This window comes from Gymnodraco acuticeps, unplaced genomic scaffold, assembly GCF_902827175.1.
Source record: "Gymnodraco acuticeps unplaced genomic scaffold, fGymAcu1.1, whole genome shotgun sequence".
NCBI lineage: Eukaryota > Metazoa > Chordata > Actinopteri > Perciformes > Bathydraconidae > Gymnodraco > Gymnodraco acuticeps.
This window is the reverse complement of record NW_022990625.1, coordinates 132,107-144,265: the sequence shown is the minus strand read 5'-3', so window position 1 is coordinate 144,265 and position 12,159 is coordinate 132,107. Positions and strand designations below refer to the sequence as shown.

Below are 12,159 nucleotides of genomic sequence, written 5' to 3'. Positions count from 1 at the left end.
CACCGGAAATGGGTCCGACTTACTGCCGAGGACCCGGACACAGCTCTCGCTTTGGGAGTACAGAGATTGGATGGCCCTGAGTAGAGACCCCCTCACCCCATACTCCCGCAGCACCTCCCACAGTAACTCCCTGGGAACTCGGTCATACGCCTTCTCCAAGTCTACAAAACACATGTAGACCGGATAAGCGTATTCCCAGGCCCCCTCCAGGATCCTTGCGAGAGTAAAAAGCTGATCCGTCGTTCCACGACCAGGACGGAATCCGCATTGTTCCTCCTCAATCTGAGGTTCGACAATCGGCCTGACCCTCCTTTCGAGTACCTTAGAGTAAACTTTCCCGGGGAGGTTGAGTAGTGTGATGCCTCTGTAATTGGCACACACCCTCTGATCCCCCTTTTTAAAAAGGGGGACCACCACCCCGGTCTGCCACTCCTTCGGTACCGTTTCCGACTTCCACGCAACGTTGATGAGACGTGTCAACCATGACAGTCCCTCAACACCCAGAGCCTTCAGCATTTCCGGGCGGATCTCATCCACCCCCGGGGCTTTGCCACTGTGGAGTTGTTTGACGACCTCAGTGACCTCCCCCCGGGAGATTGGTGTTGATCCCCCGTCATACTCCAGCTCTGCCTCTAACATAGAGGGCGGAGTTGTCGGGTTCAGGAGTTCCTCAAAGTGTTCCTTCCAACGCCCTAACACTCCATCAGTTGAGGTCAACAACGTCCCATCCTTACTGTACACAGCTTGGATGGTTCCCTGCTTCCCCCTCCTGAGGTGTCGGACAGTTTTCCAGAACAACTTTGGTGCCGCCCGAAAGTCCTTCTCCATGTCTTCTCCGAACTTCTCCCACACCCGCTGCTTTGCCTCGGCCACGGATGAGGCTGCTGCCCTTCGGGCCTGTCGGTACCTTGCAACTGCCTCGGGAGTCCCCCGGGATAACAAATCCCTGAAGGCCTCCTTCTTCAGTCGGACGGCTTCCCTGACCACCGGTGTCCACCAGGAGGTTCGAGGGTTACCGCCCCTTGAGGCACCTAGGACCTTGAGACCACAGCTCCCCGCCGCGGCTTCGGCAATAGAGGCTTTGAACACCGACCACTCTGGTTCAATGTCCCCAACCTCCACAGGAATGCCCGAAAAGCTCCGCCGGAGGTGTGAGTTGAAGGCCTCCTGAACTTGGGCCTCCTCCAGACGTTCCCAGTTCACCCGAACTACACGTTTGGGCTTACCAGGTCTATCCAGAGGCTTCCCCCGCCACTCGACCCCAACTCACCACCAGATGGTGATCAGTTGACAACTCCGCCCCTCTCTTTACCCGAGTGTCCAAAACATACGGCCTCAGGTCCGATGATACGATAACGAAATCGATCATGGACCTTCTGCCTACAGTGCTCTGGTACCACGTACACTTATGAGCATCCTTATGTTCGAACATGGTGTTTGTTATGGCCAATCCATGACTAGCACAGAAGTCCAGTAACAAACCACCACTCCGGTTCAGATCAGGGGGGCCGTTCCTCCCAATCACGCCCCTCCAAGTGTCTCCATCATTGCCCACATGTGCGTTGAAGTCTCCCAGCAAGATTAAAGAGTCCCCTTCAGGAGCCCCATACAGGACTCTTTCCAGGGTCTCCAAGAAGGCCGTATACTCTGAACTGCTGTTGGGTGCATAAGCACACACAACAGTCAGAGTTTTCCCCCCCATAACCCGCAGGCGTAGGGAGGCGACCCTCTCGTCCACTGGGGTAAACTCCAACAACGAAGCACCTAACCGGGGACTTGTGAGTATCCCCACACCCGCCCGGCGCCTCACACCTTGAGCAACTCCGGAGAAGAATAGAGTCCAGCCCCTATCCAGAAGTAAGGTTCCAGAGCCGACGCTGTGCGTAGAGGTGAGCCCAACCAGATCCAACTGGTAACGCTCCACCTCCCGCACAAGCTCTGGCTCCTTCCCCCCCAGAGAGGTGACGTTCCACGTCCCCAAAGCCAGCTTCTGTCGCCCGGGTCTGGTCCGTCGAGACCCTCCGCTTTCACTGCCACCCTTCTGGCAGCGCACCCGACCCCATCGATGTTTCCCGTAGGTGGTGGGCCCGCGGGACGGAGAAGCGGAGGTGTTGCCCACGTTGCCTTTTCGGGCTGGGCCCGGCCGGGCTCCGTGGCAAGCCCGGCCACCAGACGCTCGCCGACGAGTCCTCCTTCTGGGCCTGGCTCCAGAAGGGGACCCCGGGCTTCCTCCGGGCCGGGTATCCTCACTTCTTAGTTTTTCTTCCATGAGGTCTTTTGAACCAATCTTAGTCTGGCCCCTTGCCTGAGACCAATTTGCCATGGGAGACCCTACCAGGAACACAAGGTTCCAGACAACACAGCCCCCAGGTTCATCAGGGCACACAAACCTCTCTACCACGGTAAGGTGCTGGTTCTTCAGAATTGATCAAATCACCACTGTGAATTTTATACCTTAACTGTGATTTTATACCTCAGCTGGATCTGTTATGATCCTGATTTTATACCTCACCTGGATCTCTTATGATCCTATGTTTTAAATGCATTTGACTAGTGATTGCCTTAAACTAAATCTTTAAACTGCATGCTGGTTTTGATTTTATAGTTTGATAAGTGAGATCAGCTAATGGTTACATGTTAAAACATATTATTTTAAAGAAGATGTTTTTGTTATTATGTGTCTGTGTTTTATGTGCGTTCATTATTGTGCTTTTGACAACAGATGATCCAAACATTGATGAGAGATGATTTTCTATTGTGATTGTCTGTATCAATCATTGTGGTGGAATGTTTCAGTCTTATTCTACTCTGTGATGTATTTGATGTACGGTGGGACCACACTCAAATCTGAAGACACCTATTGATTTAAGTATTGACCAAATTATTATTAGACTAATGTTTTCAGGTTATCAAAGATGATAAAAAGAGAGAAACTGAGGGAATAATTGTGTCTTTACTTAAGATATTTGTCCTTTCGGTCTGTTGACGTTTACGACGAAGCCAAAGTCTGTTATCTGTCTTAAGGAATGGGAACTATCAGCTATTGCTGCCATTATCAGTTTTATGACCGGTCAACTCTCGGTCACAAGAGCCATAAAGTCAAATAAGTAATTCAGTACCTCCAGGTGGTCACGTACACCTACCCCCCAATATGTGAGTTGACTCTGAGTGAAGCTAATTAAAGGTCTGCCAAGATGAGAAGGGATTCAGAATTGACATGGCAACCCACCTGTGCAGTCAGAACTTTCTGATGCTGTGACTTGTGATATGAATTCTCCGGCCGATGCTTGTAATAAACTGCCAGTGTTTGACATCAGAACTCCTGCTCGTCCCGTGTCTCTCTGAGTCCTGACTCTCCATTGCTACAGAAGTTTCCCTTACAAAGAAGATACTATAAGTGATCTCTACAATAAAACAGTTTAGTGCAGAATGTACAAAGATATTAATAGGAGGAGGTGCAAAACAGAAAAACGAATTAACCTTCATTTAAACATTAAATAACAGATTAAGGTCTTCTTTTAAATAAGAAAAAAACTTTGGGGGTATCTATCTACAGATAAATATTAAGCCTGACAAAGTACTTAACGTCTAATATATTGCTTTCCTGCAATGTTAACTATGTTGAAGCACTTATTTTAACTGATATTATACATATGGATTATACTCTTATGTAGATAGAATAAGAAATGTGCAGAATATGACAGTTTAATGGTGGAGGTACACACATATTGATAGATGTCTTGTAATGCACTGTTGAGGAACCTGTGACCCAAGTTTTTCATTCATTGCATAACTACACCGTAGTTGTGTATATGATATGTCAATAAACCTTTGAAATCTTGAAAGGGATGTGCAAAATTGCCATAATATACAGTCTTTAATTAACTATTAGTAGAGAATAACGAGTAATGAATATACTTTATTACTCGTTTCCATTCATGTCAATTGCAGATACATGTTTAGTCTTCTCAAGCACCAACTATCAAATATCTCTCCTGATTGTTGGCACTTGAAAATCACCTTCCCTGAATTTTACTCAGGTGTAACTAAAGTCTGATTTAAGGGTTGTTTATATTTCACATCATTAATCAGAATCTGCAAAGTAACTCAAATAAGTGTAGTAGAGTAAAAATACCAGGTTAACCTCTGAATTGTAGTGGAGTAGAATTACAAAGTATCAATGAGCTGTCATGTGGGTATATATTAATGCTATATATTAATGCTGCGCATTATGGACAGCGATTTTCACCCATTTATTAATTATATGTTTTACATTTGATAACACCAATGTGTTTAATACTGGCAATTTCTAATTGTGGGAAAAACGAAAACGTTCAGTAGAGACGTCCCATAGAACATTTTGTGAAACACAATAGCCAGCATGTGTAGTTCTGGGGGGGCGTTCGATTCCAGTTTTGGATAGTCTGGCGTGGTTTCGTTCCATTTCAAACAGCTGTTTGACGCTCAGCGTAACCTTGGCACACTGCCACTCCAACATCCAATCCCAGACCTTGAAGATTAATCACGGGGACTGTAGTCCTAAACGATAGCTGGGGATTATGGGTAGTGTAGTGTCTTCGGCCATCCTAAACTCAGAAAGGTTGACAATCGCAATGATGCTCGAAATGTCCCTTATAGGCCTACGTCTGTTTCCGGTTATTTTATTTTGAAATTCAGTTCCTGACGAACGCCAAAAAAGCCCGAGATTATGGAATTAAACCAATAAATAAAAGCAAGGATAATTGTGTGTTATTGGTGAGTAAATAACAGTGTGTTATTTTGAAAAGAATAACAAATTAGAAGGAAAAAAAGATTTAAAAAATACGAGGCTCTGAGCCCCATTTATTTTCCTCACAGACGGCAACACTAAAGGTCTAAAATAAAGACCTAAATGAATATTTGGGATGTTCTTGCCTTTAGATTCTCCCAATAAGTCCAAGTACAGAGGGTGACTTTATTGTGAAAAAACACATTTCCACGTTAGCAACCATGAATGTGTACACATTCATGAAGTAATCTTCGTCATAACTAGCAAACTAAACATCATGTACATGTACTGCACAAATAATCAGAAATAAAAACTCATTACTCGCATAAAATGACATCAAAACGCATTTTAATGGCCAAATGAACCTTGAAATAGGCATTTTCCACCGAGAATAACACGAAGGTCGGCCATTGTTGTTGATCACGTGGTCTATGAAGGTCTATGGGACGCCCTGCCCGTAGAAGCCTGACGGTCAAGGGGTCCGCTGTTCGCAATGAAGGTCTATGGGACGCCCTGCCCGTAGAAGCCTGACGGTCAAGGGGTACCCTGTACGTAATATAGCGACGGGGAGGGGCCCTGACCGTCCGTCAATATGTGACGGGATGGGAGTGAGAACGTGTTGCTCGCTCACGCACACGCACGCACACACACACACACACACACACACACACACACACACACACACACACACACACACACACACACACACACAAAAAACCCACTAATGGTCTATATCAGGGGTACTCAAATACAAATCTTAAAGGACCAAAATAAATGTTTCAATAAGACAAAGGTCAGTTTATTACAGTCATTCAAACTTTTAAACAATTTTAACAAGATTCTTAACACGAGGTTGCAAAAACAAAAATAATCTGTATGCAGCAGTTTTCATTGTTATTGTGTCTGTGCTTGACCCCTCAGAGTCGCAGTGTAAGAGCTGCACAGTTATGAATAAAGGCAGCTGCACCCTCTTTCATTCAGCATTCCCATTATTGCTTTATAAATGTATTCCCCCTTGTGTGTCCACTGAGGTTCGTCAGGCCCAACACATCTTCAACAAACTCCCCCTCATCATAAAAACTCACAAACACCAGCAACTGAGCATTATCAGTGGTGTCAGTGGACTCACCCACAGCTAAGGAAATGCACTGTGCATTTTTTATTCCATCACAAAGCTGATTAATCAAATCACCAGCCAGTATTTATGTTCTTCTGGTTGCTGTGGAATCTGAGAGGGGGATTTGCTTGATTTGACCTGTTATTTCCTCTTTGTGTTTGCCTTCAACATGGTCTCCATCACTTCAGTCATGCATTCTTTTATACTTCAGTTATTATCCAGTGGAAAGTCCTTACCTACTGGCCTAGTTCAATCAAAGTGGTTACTTTTGTTTGGCTGGGCAGTGTAGTTTTACACACCGTCTTATTTGACTTTCTCAGGACTTAAAACAGTTTTTTGGGGGCAGACCCCCTCAAAGAAAAAAATATATTTACACACGTAAGGTCATCATCTTAACAGTTGTGTATGCTCATCCGTGAGCAGAGCATCAAGTTGACATGTCTATTACAGCTGAATGCGGCGATTACCATTTTGTTCAGCAAAACGCCTCACAAACTTATTAAGATCAACAGCTTTAGTGCGTTTTGATTCAATGCTGAGTACAGACAAACTGACAGTCTCTTCTCTGTCATTGTAGACCGCAAATACCTCATTCCTTCAGTGCTTGGGTCCGAATGCTTCTCGTTTTGCGCCGTCCAGTTCAAAATGAAATCGCCGCCAATCGTATGTCCACGCTCGCGCCAGGACCGGGGGAGGGGTTACATGACGTGCATCTTGTGCTGCATTCACTTGCACTCGGACATTAGAGACTTTCTCTCATAAATGTCTGATGAGCCACAACTTTTCTTTCAAAAACAAAGCTGCCAACTGGGGTGGCAGCTGGGGTGGCAAGGCCTATTTTTAGGGTGTTAGTTGCCACCCCGGTAGGTGAAACTAGGCTACTAGCTACAGTACAGATGGAACTAGATGAGCTGTTAACTCTCGCTCAGAATTTTTTTTTTTTAATTCTCGCTCTGACTCAGACAGGTTGAAAGAGACACACACGAAGACCCGCCCTACTGTGCCTCTGATTCGCAGATTGTTTGGGGGGAAAAAACGCTGACTGGATGCTGAATGTGATTGGACCAAAGCGTTGACACACACAGGTGGAACACAGTGGAACAGTCAGACATGCAGAGCGCTGTTTGCAGTGGACATAGCAGAGAATTGTGACTCGTTGCGAATGCGTTGTGGCGATGTCTCACATATAATACAGAGAGATAATACATATGAAAAGTATAATTTGCTCAGAGTCCGGAGACAGTGGTGGTTCGGTCCGGATCCGGACCAGAGTCCGTAGTTTGAGGATGCCTGGTCTATATGATAGAGAAGCAGAAGCAGATTGTGTAGGCCTACTACTCAGCTATTTTAATAAGTTGAAAAATGAAGAAACAATAATACATTATACATAGACAGAAGTTATATATCAGTCAAAATGAAAATCTACATCTATATAAAAAATGTAAATGTTCAAGTTAAACACAAGAACATGACACCACCCCGCCCCAAACCATATTTACACAAACTTGCTCATGAAAGTTTAAATGAGCTAAAAGCCCTGAAAGGGGACTGTTTTGCAGAGCTTCTTTCTCGTGCTCCCTTTCTGCAGGTCAAGAGAGGTGAGTTTGGCAATGTGGTGTAGTCTTATTTTCAGAAACACAGACACAACCAATGACAACAAGTTGGAATAATGGTTGTCGATGCCAAACTGCGTCTCCTCAATGTGTTCCCCAAGCTGAAAAACATCCTCCGTTCCAATCTCCTCCCGGACGATGTAGGTGACTGTCGACACCTTTGGAGCTTGCCTTGTTGAAGCTTGGCGAATCACCCTCTCTGCAGCTCTCAGCACCTTCACTGTGCCTTGTGATGGAATCACTAGGCCACCGTTGTTTTTCAGGGCTAGAAGGTGGTAGCTCTCATCAAATGATGAAGGTACAGCATCTCTGACCAAGCTTGCACGGCACACATCACAGGACAGCTTTCGCAGAATCTGCCGGACTACAAATCCTGCGATGTAGACCAGCGCATTTTCCACCAGACCACCAAACCGAGTGGGAAGATAGCTGTGGTCACTCACAACAGCCGAAATGTTGGCGAATGGAGATGGGTGCTCTTCAGCAGTTTCAGCAGAGGACATCTCTACCGCAGACAGGGACACAGTGTGATCTTGGGCTGCCACATTGCCTGTCTCACTAGGTGAAACACCACACCGAACGATCAGACGGCGGAAGATGGCCTGGAACTGGCGTGCAGATGGATTGTTATTCCAGCCACCTTGTATGGAAAACAGGCACACAATACATACATTACTCATAAGTCATTTTCAGAATGTATTGCAATTAAAAGAACATCAACCCTACCTGACGCTCTGATGGAATTAAATAGGAGCTCCAAGTGATCCTGGCTGAACCTGTAGGTGAGGACATACTGCTGAACTTGGCAGTGGCGTTTTCTCCCGGAGGCCAAGGGAAGCCAGTCTTCCTCTGTTTTTTCGGATTGTAGTTATAATTTAAATAAATAAATAAAAACACTTTGTTTTGTTTCGATAATTCTCCTTTACTGTGTGTTGCTGCCGGCCCGTCTCTCCCCCATTCTCATTGAGTATTTTACAAAGAGTGAAACAAACAGCGCCCCTCTAGATGTTATGGTGAAACAGTAGATTGCACTCACTGTTGCGAGAGGAGGCCAGCCGAATCTGGCTTCCTTTGGTGAAAAAAAATGGAGGGATTGACCAATCAGATGAGGCCCACGTGATGCCCCTGCCAACCTGTGATTGGTCAGGGCCATGCCAAGGGAAGCCAGCCGCCTCTAGCTTCCCTTCAGGGGCGGCTGGCGATTTGATTGGACACTGCCATCCAATCAAATCACATCAACATCAGTTTTAATACTGTAACTGTCATCACCGCCGTTAGAAATTATCAAGCAAATGAAGCATTATGGAGGGTGGAGATTTGGCGTACTTAATCAAACATAACTTTACTAAACTTCCGCTACAGCAGCAACTAAAAATTAAATCAGATGACAGGCCAATGCCCGCACTCGAGCTGTGTATACACAGAGGAAAAAGGGAGATAATCGGACGTTCAATGAGGACAATTATGTCCGCACAGAGTGGCTAACTGGAAGCGCTAAACTTCAGCGTCTATTTTGCTGGCCATGTCTTCTTTTTGACAAGGGTTCGTGCTCCCTGAACAATACTTGGGCAACTTCAGGATTCATCGACCTTGCCAACCTGTCACGGGCAATTGAGAGGCACGGTAAATCCAAAAATCACATAGATTGTGTGATTGTTTGCATACATTAATAAGTAAAATGCTTAAATTAATAAGAAGAGAGTTTCAGCTGGAGAGTGCGTGCGGACCTGTCGGTTAGATAACAGGCGTGTGCAAGTCCTGCATCTGTGTGATACAAATGTGTGTAAAATGATACCGGGCGCTGTAATCACTCATCTGGTTACGTTATTGACCCCCCCCCCCCCCGACCCAAAAAATGGGCTTCCCCTACATTTTCCCCCACGCCACGCTACTGGAACTTGGAGCAGTTCAGGAATCATCAGCATCAGCGTGTCGATGTTAATGACAAATCCGATGACTGACAAGTACCTGCAAAAGAAAAACATTGTATTACTCTGATCATGGCAAAACATATACAGTATACTTGTAGGACACTTAGCTAACTAGGAACAATGTAATTGCAGAACTGGGATAACTTGAGAACAAGAACACATGCAATACATACCATTTTGACACCTACATGTGCTTGATGTTGTGTAATACGTACCATTAGAAGCATCTGGGACCTCAAAAACACTGAATACAAGATCATTCAAATAGAAACAAAACTGCAGATTGAAAAACATTGAAACAAGAGAACATCATTTCAACATACATACCCTCCTTCTGACACCTGCAAAACTTGATGTTGTGGAATACATACTATTTAGAAGCATCTGGGACCTCAAAAACAATGAATACAAGATCATTCCAACAAACAAAACTGAACACAGAAAAACATTGAAATAAAAGAGCATCATGTTAGCAGACCAAACTAAAGGAAAACACATTGTAACAGTAGCATCATATGAACCTGATGTAGAGAACAGAGCATCTTATGAACTCGATGCATAAAGGAACAGAGTATCGTTGAACTCATGTCGTGAACTTTTCATGCATGAATAGCACTATTTGAATAGACCTCTTAGATCGGTGAAGTGGTGTTCCATCTGTTGTCACCAAAGTGAGCAAGTACTCCCTGGCTCTTGACAAAAATGCTTTCCTCTCTATCCAATTCAAAGCACCCAAGGGAGATTTGAATCCTTTGGCACGAGGATTGCGTCCATTCATTGTGTCAACAGCCTGTCAATAATCTATAAAGAAATATCGGCATCTAAATCACTATCATTACAGTGTTTCATTAGGTATCAGATAGTTGTAATCAATACTCATCTATTCAAGATATAAAGAGAACAGAGTACTTATTTCTAAACTGTATGTTCAACATGCAAACTTAGTATTTGCTTGACTTCCTTCTCTCCATAGGCCTGCTTTGTGCTACAGCACACAGAGCTTTACCACTCTAAAATGTGTGAAGGTATGTGTAAGGTTATATACACACTTTTGTATTTATGAATATGCAATATCACGGTTCATGAAAATATTTGCATGTTGAACTTAGAGAATTATCAACAAATTGTTCCTGATGCTCAAATCACATTTTGATCAATTATTAAAAACAAACACGTACTTGGTTCTATAATCACTAACTGTTTACCTCAATGAATTCTGCCGTTGCCTCACAGTCTTTAGAGCAACTGACACGGAGCGACTCAGTGTTTGTGCAGCCAGGGACACCCTCCTCTTGTGGTTCTCAAAGTAGACATGTTTGTCTGTGATTTTATTGACAGCATGCAGTCCGTCTTTTTTTTGCACATCATTGAGATCATTGATGAACCTCCACTTGATCTGTCCGGTGGTCGTTGCAATTGGACTGTTTGCCTGCAGAGAAAGATTCAGTCACTGCTCAAACAAGTACAAACAGCAACATGTTGATCATCACGTCCAGCCATAACTGTGCAAATGAACAGACAACAATATTTAGATACAACTTTTAGCAGCAGAGACATAACTTATACAAATAGGTCTACAACAATCATCATTTACCTGCAACATATTACGTGCCAACTTCAGCATGTGGCATCCATCATTACAAATACTTTGTCACCAGTCGAGGGATGCGGGAAACTGGTTTGAAGTGGCTCCTGTGGGTTTCCCTTCAGCTCACACCCAAGTTGGTTGCACATGCTGACGTTGGAGGCATGCCCATCCATGGTGACGGATACCACCCAAATGCCCCGTGCATGCAGCTCCTCCAAAGCATGACTGAGAAGGACCCTTTGTGTTTCAGGTGACAGAGACTTCGTCAGGTAATATGCAATGGGAGCCTTCCAATGTCCTTGTAGGCCAACCACCATGAACACAAGAGCCTCAGTAGCAACATCGGTCTCATTGTTTCCATCACCCATGTCTACAAAACCAGACATTGACTGGTTATGTGGATTATATTGTTTTCTGATGGCCATGGCATCCAACATGAGTGCAACACATCCATATTTAGCCTGGTCTTCCTGGCATCTTCTCTCCAGCATATCCAGCATCATCTTGTTCAGGCCAGGCTTGCCATCCACCGAACACAGCCACCTGTAAAAAAATTGAGAAGTAGCTATTTAACGTATTTGCAACCGTAATTTCCAAAAATGAAATTGAACAACATTAAGACTACCTTTGTAATGTATGTGGATGAGGGAGGGGAAGATTTTTAGTCTCTCTGATGTATTTGTATGCCTTTGGACCATGTAGATGGAGTGTGAGGGCAAACTCTCTGTGGCCCTGCTTTGCCTTGAAGTCTATTTGAAGATCTGAAATTGTATGAGAAAAAATGAATAAGTCCCCTTCGTATAATAACAAAGGAGTTTAATAAAGAGTATAAGAGTAAGATGTACATGAATTTCAAAGTTCTAATTTCATTTTACCTGAGTAGAAATCAAGCCTCTCTTTGAGTTCTTCATTAATGAGGTTCTTTTCCCTCAAATCCCCCAAAAGACTCCTCACTGTGGTCTTTGCCCTCTTTTCTCTAGCCATGGCATTCTTCCTCTCTCGCTCGAGACTCTCCACTCTTGCTAAAGCTTCATTGAGTCTGGCCTTAAGAGCAGTAGGAGAAGCAGGCAAGACATAGCTATGATCCTAGTAGAAAGAGGGATGAACATGGTGTGAGTGATGTTTCACTTCACACACATCAC

At 44.4% G+C, this 12,159-nt stretch overlaps 1 protein-coding gene across 1 annotated transcript; it reads right to left on the bottom strand.

The window, feature by feature from the left end:
- Window positions 1–7,413: 7,413 nt before the first annotated feature.
- On the bottom strand, window positions 7,414–11,032 carry LOC117554682. Its single transcript, XM_034229164.1, has 5 exons — window positions 11,024–11,032; window positions 10,635–10,858; window positions 9,396–9,466; window positions 8,225–8,299; window positions 7,414–8,138 (listed from the first exon to the last, which is right to left on the bottom strand). Exons 1-5 carry the CDS (start codon window positions 11,030–11,032, stop codon window positions 7,414–7,416), a joined length of 1,104 nt encoding a protein of 367 aa, XP_034085055.1.
- Between the last annotated feature and the right edge of the window lie 1,127 nt (window positions 11,033–12,159).

What these genes read in the sequence shown, in the direction of transcription:
- LOC117554682 (XM_034229164.1), bottom strand. An exon ending in CAACGGCAGAATTCATTGAG is followed by an intron (nt 9,467 to 10,634) that starts GTAAACAGTTAG and finishes TTTCTTTTGCAG; the next exon opens with GTACTTGTCAGTCATCGGAT. An exon ending in TAATTCCATCAGAGCGTCAG is followed by an intron (nt 8,139 to 8,224) that starts GTAGGGTTGATG and finishes TTTCCATACAAG; the next exon opens with GTGGCTGGAATAACAATCCA.